Genomic DNA, 17,298 nt, shown 5'->3' with positions numbered 1-17,298 from the left:
AAGATGAAACTTGGCAGGTGGGTAAGGTTGTGTTTCTTTTAACCATCTTTGAAGCTTTCGCATTTTAACAATTAAAGGAGGGGGAATGGGGGAGGGGGGTGCGCATTTCCAATACGTCGATAATATCTTTGTCAACCAATTTGCGACCATCGTTTTTTTTTGTTTTTGTCTGTTTAGTTGCTGTGATGTGGTGCTTTGTTTATACAGGTACTGGTAAGTCAACGCCTGTGATTTTTTAGGAATTGTTCTGCGTGTCCATATATTTGAGCATTGCTCTCTTGTTTGATTGATGAAAGTATTTGGGGGAGGAACAGAGGTGCTGTTTACTGAGTTGGGGGGATTGAATCGATAAAAATATTTTATCCACTGCGTAGAAATTATTCCTACCATTATTCATTTTTTAAAATGGAAGCTTTCATTTCTGCAATCCCGAATGAAAAGCGATGGATTTTTGAACAAACTATGAATGATATCAACGATCATTTTGACGGAGTTCTCAGGTTCAAAGAAACGGAATGGAAGGGACATCGTTTTCTTCCTGGATTTGAAGCAGAAACTGCAAAATATGCATACGAAAAACTGGAAGTTGAACAAAATTCAGTTTTCCTCGCATCTTTCCCAAAGACGGGTAAATTCCGTTTGTAAACTTATTCAAATTCTAATAGAAAAGCACAGAAGAAATAAAAGTATTTCACTCTATTGCATTACATTTTCAGCCCACCATTTGCTCATATAAATCACCTATTCAACATGCTTTAAATGGGTAATACTTGAATTAACTTATATATAGTATCGTATTATATAGTATAAGTGTTGTATAGCATGAGATGTACGATACCATTATCTTTCATAGGCGTAAATTGGACATCGGCGATCGTAAGTCAATTATTATATGGACCGAATGGACTAGGGATGTTTCCACCATTGGAAAAAATGGAATTAGTCAAAGGTAAATTAGTTTAGTTTGCTTTCTGTGTTCTGTAGACTTACGGATTAACAAGTGAACTGAGATTAGAGATGATTCTTATTCTGCTTGATCTCGCAAACGATTGCACACTCACGTTTGTCAGTGAACATTTTCATCCGTATCACGATAGCATTGAAGTTGTGCAATTCGCTTACGATAAATCAGGAAGATATACATGCGGGCCCTTACAGTTACGCATTATACACACAATAATTTAGCAACACCTGCAATTTAAAAAAATGAAGAACAAATTTAGATTAATTTTTGAAGCTGTCACAGCTACAAAAATTATCCGCCGCAACCGAAAAGTTTCTCGTCAAATAAAATTTAACGCATGAGGGGTGAAATTTAACACTTGCAGCAACGTTTCCCATATATTACTAATATTATTATTATAATACTTAGTCACGAACATAAAAAAAATGCAAAAAAATACTTGATAGGGTTAAAAGGAAATATGTAAATTCAGCAAAAAACTACAACAAGGAAGTCTTAATCAACTGCAGATCAGCTGTTCCTCCTCTCATTAATTAACGGCACCGAAATTATACACTCATATAAAGACAGAGCGGAAATGTTCCTCAAATTATTTTCAACACAGTGCAGTCTTGATAAAAATTCAGACTGCTGGCAATTGCCTACCATTGTCGCTTTTGAAATGATCAGTGGTCGGACCTGGTAAATATCGTTCAATTATTCTTTTTGTCAGTCATAAAGTTTTTTTTGCGTAACAGTCACTACTGGCCACCTAGAATAACGAGGTCATTTAATTGACAAATTATATGGTTTTCGTTGAGAATGTTCTACCGCCAATTTGGTATCAGTTATAACTAAAGTATATACCGCACATTGAATTGAAGTGGTGAAGTTAAATCGATTGCTTCGGCTAAATGTTGATTGCCAGCGCTCCCGGACACACACAACCTCGCCTCCTCTGAAGTTCCTAAGGTCTCAAATCCTGGATCTGCATCGTTTGTGAAATTCATCAGTCATCTTATAGATTTATTTAGATCAGCGTTTCCTAAACTTTTTCAGCCACGGAACACTTGCACTTTTTCTCTCGCCTCGCGGAACACGAAAAAATAAAAGGGTAAAATTGATAAAGAAAACGATGTAATGTGGTGGGTTTGTCGTGACTAGTTGCCAAATGCGCCGCGAATACTAACATAATTGCGTTTAACATATATAAAATATGATTGAATATTTCACATATTTCATTTATTATAAATGTTTTAATGTTTCTTAATTTGAATGCTGTGTATGTCTATTCTATGTCGTTTACTTCCCATTACGCAGTGTTTGCCTCTAATGGAGAAATGCTAATGCTGAAGTTTAGCGACTATGAGTAATTTTTTCAGCATTTCAAAGTAAAACCGGGCAGAGATGGCGGAAGAAAAGTTAACCATCTGCCTTCCTTCTTTAGACCTACTTGTTTGCCCATAGCAAAACCAAAAGGATTGCTGCAAACTTGATAGTGAACTTAAAAGTCAAAAAGCTAGGCCGACGGTTAACGAAAATGCCACTCCCCTACCTTGGTTAGTCCGCTATAAGCCGACGGTGATGCGATATTGAACGGTTAGTTGGGCGACAACTTCACAATCCCTAGATTGCCAAGGTGACCCATATAGACATATTTTTGATTTATTCCACGGAACACTCGGAAGACGCTCGCGGAACACAGTTTGGGAAACGCTGATCTAGATAATCTCCGTAGCAATTGCTGACGTGTCTTTATCCTTGTCTTGATGTGGAGCCCAATAAACAACACCGTTTGGAATATGCTAAATCTTTGGAAACGAACTTCAGGTTTCCGAACGGATGAATCAGTGGCAGACCTCTCTAGACGCAAAAAAGTCTTGTCAATCAATATTCTTATTAATCCAATTTCCAGGTCGGAAGAAATTCTAGATAAATCATTCAAAGTTCGTCTGGTTGGGCTCACTCACTATGAGGATATGGAATGAATATTTAGCGTCTGTGACTCAAAACGTGTCAACGAAAGTTAGTTATCTTTAGTGTGTTCGGTGATATTAGTCCCGTAAGTGCACACTTCACTTTCACAAATACGTTCAGGTTTAGGGGTAAGAAGGTAGATATATATTTTGACTTGTTGTTGGTTTTGTGATAGACGACAGATTAGCATCTGTCGTTAAACGACGAACCGCAGCGGTAGTAGCTTAATGCCTAAATTTCACCAATCTCCCAAGCCTGTCATACACTTTAACGAGGCAATATCTTTATTGTCAAACCCAACATACCATCACAGTACCTCTTTGATCGCAGTACAATACGATAAAAGTACGATACGATCGCAATACGATAATCAAACAGTGAATAATGAGTAGTTTATATAGTAAATTAGCTGGCACGAAAGTGTCTCAATCAAGCGTGTAACTGAGATAAATTATATTAAAACTGATTCGTCATTGTGATATGACCTGGGGCTATTTAAATCGATTATATCTAGTGAAAAAAAAAGTTATGACGGTTTATAATTCTGAGAAAGTCTAAATTGACTTGTTTTAGTCCGCTTGATATTATTAATCTGAAAAACAACAGTAATATCTTACTAAAATGACAACATTAACCCTATAGAAGTACGAGGTATTAATATCTTATTTGGGCTAGTGCTCCTATACACGTACTAAATATCCTGGACCGGATTCAAACGAATATCACATATAATTGATTTTCAGTTGGCGACCTAACTGCAAATTCTTTCCAATCGACGAAATATTCTGATAATGTGCTTATTTTACAGATGAAGTGTCCAATCTACTTAATTTCTGAAATAATGCCTTTGCTTCGAGTGAATTTCCTAAAATTCAAGTCATTTAAAAATATTGAATGTTGCAGTCGCCGTAGGTCATTTTTATCCAGTCACAAAAATCATCATTGATTTATTTCCCTAAAGATAAATTGGCATTTATCAATACAATCAATGCTGCGAATAAAACTAGCAAAGAAGTCATTATGCATGCATGACACAAGAGCACCCCTTTCTAATATATTTATTAGTATTTTCTAATATTAGGCTAAACATATTATTCACATCCCCTGTGGTGGATTGGTATAGTATAGAATAATATTGGAACGTTAATCATGCACGATTTACGCTCAAAAACACAATTTAACAAAACATAGCGAAAGAAGTATAAGCGTAGAGAATAATATATATCTTAATTTTTCTTTCAGCGTCGAAATTTCAGTTATTGGAATATCTTCCCGTTCATCCTAAATGTTTTCAAACTCATTTACCAGAAAATTTGGTGAACGTCGAAAAAATAAAAAAGAGTGGTGGGAAGGTGACATACATTATATTCCAAATATAAAATTCACTGTATAGAATCATAGCGATTGGCTAATCTCAATATAAATAACTATGTGGGGGACAATAATTTTGTGCAAAAAATATGAGAGGGGAGCTGATTTTAATAGTAGTAATTTTATGCAGATTGGAATTAACGACATGTTTGAGTACATGCATGTATATATATATATATATATATAGATTTAAGCAAATGGTTTGGGTAAGCTTTGGCGGTCATAATAATGGGGATTAGTTAGAGAATATTTTCGAAGAAGTAATAAATAAATAATTTTATTTGCATGAATATAATTGTAACGTTTCAGTTTCAAAGTCAAAATGATAAATATGTTGCTTTAACTAAGAACTCAGAAACCCAATTTGTACGAACGGACTGAATTATTCGTCGATGCCCAATGTTGCTTACTGCATCAAGGCGGGTCTTAATACTAATAATACACATCAAGCAACTACTAAGTGTATTTTCTTGACAACCCGTTATTGGTAATTTGCAGATCATTGTCATTCTACGCAATCCTAAAGATCAAGCTGTTTCCTGGTATCATTTTTGCAGCAAAAGTGGACCTTTCGACAACGCCCGATACGCATTCAGTCTGGATTGGCCACAATTTTTCTCGGACTATATTCAGGGTTTGTCTATTTGTTAAATTTAATAGGAGCTATAAGATTGTATGGTGCAGAAGAAATAAATTGTACGTCATCCTCTCCAATATTAGCTTCTTCACCTGGGCCAACATTTTATTCCAATAAAAGCAACAATTTTTTCCGCCCGCGCGGAACAAGCAGATTTTGCACGGAACTGGCGCTTGCTTCGCATTACTTTTTGTATTCCGTGTAAAAGACAATGGAATGGGTGAATTGACAAATTTACGGCAATTCCGTAAATAATGTGTCGATAGTTGTCGTCCGGTGAATCAATTTTCTGGTCATATTAAAATAGGCATTAATGGCTGTTACCTTCGATGGCTATTTTTTACTGTTGAAGTTTGCTTGGTTGTGGAGCCTCTATAATAACTGAGTTTTCTTTATAAAGTATAGGCAACACCAAAGCAAGACTATTTCAACTTGACATTTACCATGTACCTATATACTATAAGTACAGGCCAAAATGAAACAGGCCAAAGTGATAACAAAGAAATTTTTGACCTCGTTAGCTTGTATATTGGCGAATGTCAATTTCTTGAGACCATGCGAGAAGAGTGTACTTTGCGAGACATCTCGAATATTTACGATATTTGGTGAATGCCGATTTCTCGTGGAAGTTGGTGCTTTAATAACGCGTTGAATAGTAACTATAGTATGGCGAATGAACCTCCCGATCGTGAATTTATTTGAAATTTTCACAAACTTGGATATTAGAATCACTTTCCCGCATACATCCTCATCCTTGCACGATTTTTCATGTGTCACAATAATACATGTTCAAATATGTTTTTGATGTCAACAGGAAAACAATTAACATTCATGAAAGATGGAGATTGTTATGCTGAACACATACTGGGATGGTATAAACATAAGGACGAAGATAATGTCATGTTCATTTATTATGAAGATATGAAACGAGTAAGCGTGTTATCATCAACACACAACGACATACATGAGTAAATTTGAATTAGCTCAAATTTTTTAATACTTTATCCTCAAGACCATCGTCCAGAAGGTGTACCATTAATAACTTACAGGTTGTACGACAATAGAATATTAACGTATATAGATCAACAGTCTCCCTCTTTCGTCGTAGAAAATGCTGATTTAGAATGTTTCCAAATATATTTCGCAATATGATCATCAGTCTGATCACCACTCACCGCGATTACAACTTTGCCACTATATTTTTGCAGGACACGAAACAAGAAATTAGACGTTTGGCAAAATTTTTGAACGTTGAAGTTGATGATAAGAGAGTGGAGGAAATAGAAAATGCGACTACGTTTAGTGTCATGAAACAGACATCTCATCCAAATCTTTCAAAAATAAATCTATTCAGAAAAGGTAACATGATGGGTTTCTCGAATTGGGAAAACCCATAACTAAAGCAACATAATATGCTGCGCATAACATCACAGCATTATGTGATACTTATCGGATAATCTTACTAATTTCATACTACGGCCTAAGAGGGTCAAATAAATTAAAATATATAGCGTTCCACGCCAGAATATGATGTTCGGCGCTTTCAAATAATTTTAGATATTCCCAATTTTAGTAGTAGCACATTTATATTCTGTTCGTTTTCTTGGTCTAGTCTAGCATATAACGTAAAAGACTTTAAGTGACTCGATCTAAAGATATTTTATTTAGGGGAGGTCGGAAACTGGAAGCAGCTGATGACTGTCGCACAATCGGAATTGATGGACAAATTGATTGAGTATAAATTGGGGCATACTGACATCAAATTTGTTTACGAGCTAAAATAATAACTTCGCACTTTCTAAAATTTGCGAATATCTCTATGTATCTTAACATTACTATCATTCTATTATTTACAAAATATTAAACGCTTTTGTGTATCCATAATCATCTAAAATTATTTAGATTTATTCTTTCATCAATTAATATAATGTATATATTTATTAATATGAATTGCTATCTACAATGAATTGTGAAATGTCCTATAAGTGCACATAATACTATTGCGGTTAGGGCCACAAGAAGGGAAGAGCAGAATAAGGGCGATGCATTGAAAGGGTTGATTGAGCGTAACAGCTTTGAATTTTTATTTGCGTCGGTCAGACACACCAAATTATTGAATGATAAATGCGATAGAGTATGTAAAAACAGTGCATTTAAATAATCCAAAGAATTATATAGAAGTTTTCATCAATGTTTAGAATATTAGGTAACCAAAGCACACACGCTTTCGTCTGATGTATTCAAAACCTTTTAATTACCACTTTCTACAAATAACGAAATTTTAATATCATAAGCACGCCACTATGCCAATTTTTGCGATACTTCTTAGTCAACTTGCTTGGAATATAGATTGAAATTTTCTCGGTCGGCCTTATCAAAGAAAAACTTTCAGATTCTGTTCACTCCAGGTTTCCCTCATCAAACTTCTTTAGCTCGCAATGCTTCTCGCGTGACAAGTGACCGTTTTACGCGTTCGACATAACTTTAATCAAGTCAAAACATCGTGGGTAATCAAAAATTTATTCTTCAACATGAAACTATTTATCTCAGCTGATTCAGCACTCTCTAACAAAATACAACATACACTGTTTAATCGGTCGGCCAGATTTTAAATTTGAACCTTGCATAAATTCGAATCTTCATTCCAGAATCGATTCTAATTTTAGAAAATATACGACTAAACACAAAAATGAATACATTCGATCGTGCATTACTTTCAAAATAAGTGCAGAAATCACGAATGTCTGTGATATTTGAGGCTGAATTTTAAGAGGAAGGTCGAATAATAGCCATCACCATACATTCTAGCGGAGTCTAAGAGGGAGATATATTTGGCGCCTTTTCTGAAATAATGGGACACAATGGTTTTAATATGAGCTTCCATGTTGTTCAATTGGGTTTGGGCAATTGGCAAACTTTATTGTACTTGCTAACTTCTTCTTACTCCCCCATTTATCCGCAATAGATGTACTTAAGTTTGGTCTTTTATATTTTATACTTAGTTCTTGAACTTGTGATATTTAATGTGCAGAGCAAATGCGTCGTTATTCATTCATTTTGGCGTTTTGCTTTAATTCCGCTTTTGCCACTTTTTGGTGACCGTACATTTGAACCCATACATTTGCACCCGTATATCCGCGGGTTCAATCTATATGAGGGTGCTAAAATCTATGAGTTAGGGTTAGTATGGGTTCAAATATCAGTAAAATCCCATAGGTGCAATAGTCGTGAGTTCAAATTACGGGTTCAAATGTAATGTTTCATTTTTCACAAATCAAAAATAATGACGCGAGCAATAAGCTGCTACTTGTGCACCTCTGCATTGGTTTTCTAGGATGTTTTGATGCTTCGTTTTTTTTTTAATCATCACTTAGCTTTTACATTAGGTCTTATACGAGCTCGTTTGCGGGGGTGTCAAACCTGCGAGCCCTCCAATACGGTTCTCGAGCATCCATAAGTAATTGTCATATATTGTAAGTTTTACCTACAAGTAATATATTATACCTCTTTCAGACGTGTGATCAAAATTTTATTAACCCAACCAAAAGAGTTGGTGAATAAATTATCAAAACAATATTGCATAGTTTTTTTTTAGTAAAGACACAGTTTAATATTTGAGCGTTATACACTACATCAGCGGTTCCTAAACTTCTAGTTCGTGTGGCGCAAAATTATCAGGGAAAAAACTCGGCGGCGACGGCGCACTTACACACTAAAACAAAATTGCCGCCTCCAAATAGAACTCAATTTTGTGATCGTTAATGTGTACTTTATGCCTTTCGAAGTTTGTAAGACCTGAAGAATAAAGGCGAAACGTCAATTCCTATTCCTCATTTCTGCTTGATTTTCCTACTAAATACTAAAAACTCGGTTAAGCCGTAAATGAATACTAATACGGTTAATCAAATAAATAAACTGCAGAGAGTAGTGGCCACCTTCATTGTTACATAGCAATAGGGACAGCCATAAGCAAGAGAAAGTAAACGACATAGCATGGTAAAATGAATTTATTGGTTCCATTACTTTTGAACCCATGTACATTTGGACCCACGTACATTTGAACCCACGACAATTGCACGTATGGAATTTTTTTGTTTTACGGATATTTGAACCCATACCAACCCTAACCCATGGGTTTTAGCACCCGAATATAGATTGAACCCGCGGATATACACATGGGTTCAAATGTACGCGGGTTCAAATGTTCGTGGGTTCAAATGTACATGGGTTCAAATGTCCACGGGTTCAATCTATATGCGGATGCTAAAATCCATGGGTGGAAATGTATGGGTTCAAATGTCCGAAGGTGCAGATGTCGGTGGGTGCAAACATATGGAGGTTCAAATGTCTTGGGTACAATTTACGGGTGTAAATGTATGGGTTCAAATTTAAGTTCAAAGGTTCAAATGTGCTGTCACCGTGATAACGTATTCTTTTACCGTTTGTCAACTGTGACAGAACTGTAGTGTTGTTATCAAAAATTTTCAAAAAGGCATGCCATGGTGTTTGTTTTTAAAGTATTTGAATGTAAATATAACGGTGACCGTACATTTGAAACCAAGTACATTTGAACCCATGTGTATATCCGCGGGTTCAATCTATATGCGGGTTAGGTTAGTATAGGTTCAAATATCCGTAAAACAAAAAAAAATTCTGTAGGTGCAATAGTATGCAGATGCAATCGTCGTGAGTTCAAATGTACGTAGGTTCAAATGTAATGGAACCAAATATAACAAAAGTAAACATGAAAATGGCGACAAGGATGGGAAAAAACAGTCCGTAAGTGACTGTGTGTAAGACGCATTTGAATAGGGAAAATCGGCGTTCCGATCCGCCCGCTGTTAGAAAATATGCTCACGTCGTGTTTGTACACGTGCGCTCAGTGGCATTGAATTATGCTGGTCGGTTCACCGGACTTGTAGGAACGTTCGAGCTACACGGTGGAGTCACACGTACGAGGTTGAATTCGGGATAATATAACTCAAGTATAGTATATGGTCACTGGTCAGTCTGTTTAACAGAACAGTCGCGACAACTGGGAAACAATTACAACTAAAAACTCACAGTATCCATGCGTCTTATAGCTATACATCGCAAAGAGTTAGTGGCGGTGTCTGGGCTTCGCATCATTCGGTCAAAAAATAAAGAGTGTCTGGTTTGCAACATGTTTGATTCAAAATGTTACATAATAGTATCGTCTGCGAGTAACTACGACGATGAGTAGATTCGAAATGTCGGGTACTGTTGCGAAAAATGAAAAGCCTCGGTAGATAATGTTATCTGCAAGCATTTCCTAAATATTCACATGTCGTTTTTGTTGTTATCACAGTTGCACAACGTGAATGATTAATTCGCACAGTGATACAGCCGGCACGTCATCCTTTTCATAGCGAAATGAAACTCGAAGAGTATCTGTGGGCAAGAACGCGAGGAACGACATCAGTTGCTATCTCGGGAGATAACACATGAGTAGAACTTATTGATCCAGTTACTAATGGTCCATAGGCCTCAACGAACAGGAGATGCAACTTTTGAATGGTTGTTGCTGTTGAAAGGTTTAACGGTAATAGGAAATGACGACAAGAACAGGCACGAAGTCAAGAGTATACTTCCCTGTCGCAGTAACATATTGCAGCTGCGCCGACTTCACTCCGCGCCCTCCACCGATACGTGTGATTGTGCGGAAAGTCGTGGTGGATTCACGTGCAAATTCGACGCCTCATTGGCACAAGTGAACGTGTGTGTGCGCGACGAGACTGTGAAATCCGCAACCTTCTCGACAATCGGCACGTTCCTGAGGTCACGTATCGCCATAAAACAACCGGCATCTTCGTGTATAACGCACGTACCAGTCTGATGCGAAGGTTGAAGATGGTCTTCCTATTAGATCCCCAGGTATTTGAAAATGTTTAAACCTATATTGGTGAAAGCTGAATGTGTGTTTGAATGTCTGAATGTTGAAATACGAACGATTAAATGATTTAGGACCAGTCTGACCCGCAAGTTCAGTTGAAGAGTTAACTTAACTGCATTGGTGGTAAAAGCGTTACCGACTGATAGTTTAGCCCTGGAATCCAGGTTTGCCGCAATATGATAAGAAGGAATTTATTACAACATAGGGGCATGTGCAATTAATGCAAGTTAGCAGTTTTGACCGCGTGGGCGGTTTTGGTGTAGGTAATGGATAGCCAATCGCCGAAAGAAATTCAAGGCCATAAGAAAGGGGCGTGTCAAATTAAACCGTCACTTTTTCATGTGATTAAAAGACATTATATCGTTACTTCAAACTGTCGTGTATATTTCGAATTGGCATTGCAGAACAGTTTGTAGTGTTTATTTTCCCACTAGGACTTTTTATATAAAAATTGTACAACAAGTGAAGTTGGCAGACTATATCAAAACTTTAAATTATTGAAAGTACTTGTAGATATAGTTTAGACTGTTTTCACATGTACTTTGAATATCAGTTAGCACAATATTCTATAGCTAGTTTAGATTGCTTAATTCTGCCAGAATCACTGAAAATGTTTGTGTGCCAGATGAACTTTCTTGTTAAAATAAATAATTCCCGATTAAAGTGCTTCCCTTGCAATCTATTACAGTGTTGTCGATGTATTTATACTGACGTTGCGTGCACCAAATTTGTTATACTGTGATACTTACTCCAGTTTTTAATGCTGATAGTTTGTGGATGTTTTTAAGTATGGATATTCCATACCATCTTGAACCCATTTCCTCCTTATTACTGTATTTAGTAAACATAGCTATAAGATAAGGCATTTGAAGCAATATAATCAATGGGAAGATATTTATTCCATGACTAGCTGTTTCGATGCTCAAAACCTTAACATTGTTTATATATACATCAATGTTTCAAAGACAAATAGATTGAGTTATTTTAATTAAACTTCTTGGTACATTATTTTTCAATAGCTTTCCTGTCCTTTCTTTTCGGCCCACCAAGTGTAATCAAATGATGATTACTGAATATAACTGAATCATGGCTGCCTACTGATTGCGATATTTTGTTTAGTGTCTCAACATTCATTTCGTTTAAGTATCACTGAGTACTAGTATAATGGTTGTGATCTATTCAGACTGGAATTGTCACTAAAAGGTACATAACACATAAACAACTTATGGCCTCTTGCAGTGGAATTTCAATTCATGCAGGTGGACACATTGACTTTGTTTCGAGTGTAGGAAAATCATAGTTACTTACTGCAACCATAAATCTTAGTATAATATGTTTTCCATATTCCCAATACTTTGTAGCCAGGAATATCAGTGAACATGAATGACTGTATTTTGAGCGCTCGCGAAGTATGTGCACCAAGATGGCGCACAACCTGAACCCTAACCTGGTACACAAACTATGTTCAGGTTGTGCGCCATCTTGGTGCACATACTTCTGGAGTTCCGAATTTTGTGTTCCATTCCCCAAAAGTGAATAATGAAAGCTTAAGGTTCCTTTCCTACTTTTCCTCCATACTATTTTTAGGAAATGTTTGTATAGTGCATCACTCAAAGCACTCCAGTAGTAGGTTTATGCTGAAAATTTGCCTTTTTAAAAGGCAACCAGGAAATTGCTAGCATATTTCCTCAAAATACGCCAGTGGCTATGAGTCATCATGCGCAAAGAACGTGCACCTCGAAACGTAAATGAACGATTTATGTGTGCTCTTGCGCCTGCTAGTAAACAGAGGCGTGGTATATTGACCAATGAAAACAATTAAAATCGATCGGCGATCTGCACAGAATGCTGGAGTAGAAAACAGAGGTCGTAGAATATGACACCTTATATTTTGTGCGCATTTTCATTAAAGAGTTATTGTTATCGCAGCAAAAGCGAGATTTCTATTATCTTGTGTCAATCAGATCATGTACATGTATGTATCAAATACTTACTTTTTATGTCTTGTATCAGTCAGTTTGTCGCATTTTCAGTTTTGTTACCTAATCACATTTATTCTAAATCACAAACTCAAATATGGTCATCAATATTGGCATCAATGGATTCGGTCGTATTGGACGTCTGGTAACGAGAGCGGCCCTCGGACATGATGGCGTGAAAATTGTTGCAATCAACGATCCATTCATTGATCTTGAATATATGGTTTATATGTTCAGATACGATTCAACCCACGGTCCCTTTAAAGGAGATATCAAGGTTGAGGGTGGGAAATTGATCATCAATGGAAACGCCATAAACGTATACGCCGAAAAAGATCCATCAAAAATTCCATGGGGTACAGCAGGAGCTGATTTCGTAGTCGAGTCAACTGGAGTATTCACAACTTTAGAGAAAGCCGGTATGCATTTGAAGGGTGGTGCAAAACGTGTCGTCATCTCTGCTCCATCTGCCGATGCTCCCATGTTTGTAATGGGTGTTAATGAAGAAAAATATGACTGTGCCACCATGAACATAGTGAGTAACGCGTCTTGCACAACCAATTGCTTGGCCCCTCTTGCGAAAGTCATTAACGACAACTTTGGAATAGAAGAAGGTCTCATGACCACTGTGCATTCATACACAGCAACGCAGAAAACTGTGGATGGGCCGAGTGGAAAGTCATGGCGGGACGGTCGAGGCGCAGCGCAGAATATCATCCCTGCATCCACGGGAGCGGCCAAGGCCGTAGGAAAAGTTATTCCGGAGTTGAATGGGAAATTAACTGGTATGGCGTTCCGAGTACCAACTCCAAATGTTTCGGTTGTCGATCTTACCTGTCGACTTAAGAAGGGAGCAAGCTATGATAAGATCAAAGCAGCCGTCAAAAGTGCGTCGGAATCTGGGCGTTTGAAAGGATATCTTGGATACACCGAAGACAAGGTTGTCTCTACCGATTTTAACGGCGATACTCGCAGCAGTATATTTGATGCTGGTGCTGGAATCGCTCTCAACGATAATTTCGTGAAGCTTGTTTCTTGGTATGACAACGAGTTCGGTTACAGCAACCGCGTGGTAGATCTCATCAAATACATGGCGAGCAAGTAATTTTGATTCATGGTTGAATTTATTGAAGTCATTAATCGCAGCAACATTTTCAATGTTTTTGATCTGAAAGCAAGTATTTTTGATTTCTGTACTGCAGTTCCGTTCTCCCAATATAAGTTCAGTCTTTTTTCTCGTTTAAGACCTATATTTAATTAGCGTGTTCGTATTAGCTGAAATAAACAATATTATTATTGTCTGTTGTGTTGCATAGAATGTTGTTGTTAAATATCACTGCTAGAGTAAAATATGTGTCCACAAACATACAAATTTTATTTCATCGATTTCGATCGTTGGTTTGGTCATCGAACGAAATACGTTTGGTAAAGAAGCTGTGCTATAAAAGTTGTTGGCAGGTTGAGAGCGAGGTTTTAACATTAATGCCGAACGGTGGAGAAAATAAAAAGCGAGGAAGGATCCCGACAGGGCAAATGTAGGATTTATGTGAAGCAAGTTGTATTGAGCCATAATGGTGCCCGTATATGCGTTTTATTTCTCGCCTGTTTCGAGTTTTCTTTTGATCGAAATTAATCATGAAGATCTAAATTAATCGCGTACGGCAGGGGTCTGGTCCGGCCCGCGGAGTAACATAATCCGGCCCGCGGCGGTTCACTGAATTATAGTCACAAAACAGCTGTTTTAACGATTATATTTTCACGTTACACAATTTATTGTGAGACGCGTGTAGACTAAATTATATTATGATCTAACAAGTATGAAATTCACAATTACTCGTTTAATGAGCCTATAATTTAATTATAATTAGACAAAGGGCAACAAAACGCAGAAAAGTTGATGCTAAGTGCAAAGGGTTCAATGGCGCCGAAAATGCGATGCAATGAGGTAATAAATCTATATTCTATTCGAGAGATGTATTACTGCTTCATTTTTATTATAAAAAGAATCATCCGTTGGGTTTTGAACTTTCTAAAAATATGTGCGGCCCGCCAATGACTTGCAACCCTTATTTTGGCCCGCGAGCGACAAAAGGTTGCCGACCCCTGGCGTACGTGTTTGCAGTGAGTTCGTTTTTATTTCTAACATTAGGATGGTGTAACCTGGTTGCTGAAATCTGCGGATGCAATCTGTATCTGGGTGATAAAATCTGCGGGTGTGATTGTCTATTGGTGCGTGTATAAGTATACAGGTGCACATATCCTGGGTGCAAAATGAATTTTAACCTATCGAATGTGACAATAATTTTTAGAGCTTACATGAAACTCGGCTTCCTTGAAGACGGAAATCTTAAAAATGGATGTATACGACCGATGCTTAATGTTAGTGTAACATCTGGAATGTAGTTCGAATATGGCGACCAAATTCTCCGGCAACCCAGTTTTATTAATTTCATTTTGTCTAACGGCTGGTACGGTGAAAAGTTTTTATTTTCTGTAGTTGTAGCCATGATTTTTATGCTTGTCGCTAGTTCTGTAAGTGCCATACGTGCTAACAGCATTATGTCATTGGTGAATTCTTATTATATATACCTCATTACATCCAGGGGAGATATGAATGGTTTATCTGTTCATACCGGTGAAATCGCATTTACTCTTGGAACCATACAAGTTGTAGAGAATACCTTATTTCGGACGTTGTTTTCCCCCTCCTTGTAGATCACACAAGAGACTCCAGTAAATAGACTTGTGATGCTTTGTTGGGCGTGCAGCATTCCCTTGATAATCCGCCCATTATGTCGGTGTCGGTTGCCTTTATTGTATTCAAGAATAGCCGTGTTTTCATTCGAAGATTGAATGATATTCAAGTAGTTATATAAATGTCAGTATCGCGGTGTAAATTCTATGAACTGTGCTCCCAGTCTTTATTGTTCCCGTCGAAAAAACCGTCCAACGTTCGTTGAAAACAAGGAACTGATGTGGAAGGAACCAATTTCTTAGCACAGTCGTTTGAAACCCATCCCACGAGGGAAAACTCAAAGTGGCACAAACAAAACAATTTTAATCTCAGCTTTTTGGGCAATGTGGTCATCAGATGCATTCATGTAGTTTTCTGGTTGATGTAAACGTGACCATTTTTAACGACAGGAATTTTGTTGGTGCTTTTATTTTTCACATAATAAACACAAGTTTTTTAATAATTGTTTGTTGAAACTTTAATGGGCATGGTGTTTTCATTTGTGTCTTTTTCTCTAAGTCACCTTTTCCCCCTTCTCCTTTCTAAAAGCCTGTAGTTACTTGAAGAGAGCAATGGTCTCGATATACGGACACGAAAGTTCAGTGACTAACCGCACTACTAGTATATATAGCCTATTCGACCTACACCCAAACCATAAATTTAAACCCTTATTTATTCATTGAAAAGATTAGTTTGATTCAAAATTAAGTACAACCGCCGGAGCTATTGATATGAGTACTATTGGATCCGAGCGAAAAGATGACTGATTGTTTTGAATTAATGGCGCAATATTTGTGGAGATATGAAATTTGGGGTGAAATACAAAACATTATCCAAATTTGACGTATGAAAAATTTAACAATTCTCGTTTTACATATATATATATATATATCAATTTACATTTTTACCGGCTTTTATTCCCAAAAATTCGTGAAATCACTGAACTCTTTAATATTTTGTTTCCTGTGGACGTAAAACACTGATTGGCCCGAAAATAAAAGATGGGATTGATACGTTAAGCATATCATTATTTCTCGAAAACTGAAATGATTGTATCACCTCATTGATCAGTCGAAAGAGAGCAATTGAAAGACCATTGAACGTTATTATTTACGAGACATAGAACTGCATTATTCATTGAAAGGAAACTTTGGTTTAATTCTCGATTCATAGAAAATCTTCTTTATAAAAGCTTGTAGTCTGTGAATTACATCATTTGGTGAACAGAAAGCCTCTTATTTTCAACTGATAAAACATTTCGGTGTATAGAATAAAGTGCAAATGAGTATTTGGACTACTATAGATTAATTGGCTGCAAAATGTTGGATTATATTAAGAAGTCTAGAGATTTTAATTGTTTGCACAATATGAACATTGGTTTTTGATTTTCATGATTTTTTATTCAGTACATTGTGTGAAGATACGTGCCGCTTATCGTATAAATATATATAATAGAAAATAAATTTATTGTCTGAAAAAACAACAGAGGTTTTGGAAAAAAATAAAATAAATTTACCTAATGACTTTAATTGACTGCCATAATTTTCAAATACGGTAATTATTTTTCAACTATTGAAACTAGACTGAGATCTTTTTAAATAAAATATTTTCTTGAAGTCATTGTTCTAAATAACATTTTATATGAATTTAACTTGTGGAATTCAAATCTGTGTGGATTTTGTGAAAATGTAATTGAAGACCAATTTCATTTATTTTTTGATTGTTCAATCACCCAAGATTTTT

General features: G+C 36.6%; 2 protein-coding genes across 3 annotated transcripts; both read left to right on the top strand.

Moving 5' to 3' along the window:
* The first annotated feature begins 214 nt into the window (after positions 1-214).
* Positions 215-6,895, top strand: LOC120345957 (sulfotransferase 6B1-like). 2 transcript variants are annotated; one of them, XR_005569937.2, is made up of 7 exons: positions 215-628; positions 854-949; positions 4,163-4,272; positions 4,790-4,925; positions 5,743-5,896; positions 6,137-6,287; positions 6,597-6,895. XR_005569937.2 is itself a non-coding variant. In XM_039415570.2 (7 exons), the coding sequence occupies exons 1-7, from the start codon at positions 406-408 to the stop codon at positions 6,710-6,712; spliced, it is 948 nt and encodes a 315-aa protein (XP_039271504.2). In that variant the 5' UTR covers positions 220-405; the 3' UTR covers positions 6,713-6,895. The 2 variants fall into 2 exon arrangements, 1 of the variants encoding a protein (XP_039271504.2); XM_039415570.2 differs by having other exon boundaries at positions 220-628; positions 5,743-5,858.
* Positions 6,896-12,846: 5,951 nt separating this feature from the next.
* On the top strand, positions 12,847-14,122 carry LOC120345860 (glyceraldehyde-3-phosphate dehydrogenase-like). Its single transcript, XM_039415437.2, has one exon. It carries the CDS (start codon positions 12,919-12,921, stop codon positions 13,924-13,926), a length of 1,008 nt encoding a protein of 335 aa, XP_039271371.1. The 5' UTR covers positions 12,847-12,918; the 3' UTR covers positions 13,927-14,122.
* The last annotated feature ends 3,176 nt before the right edge of the window (positions 14,123-17,298 follow it).

Source organism: Styela clava, chromosome 8, assembly GCF_964204865.1.
Source record: "Styela clava chromosome 8, kaStyClav1.hap1.2, whole genome shotgun sequence".
Lineage (NCBI taxonomy): Eukaryota > Metazoa > Chordata > Ascidiacea > Stolidobranchia > Styelidae > Styela > Styela clava.
Note: the sequence above shows the minus strand (reverse complement) of the source record. Positions and strands in the feature narration are given on the sequence as shown.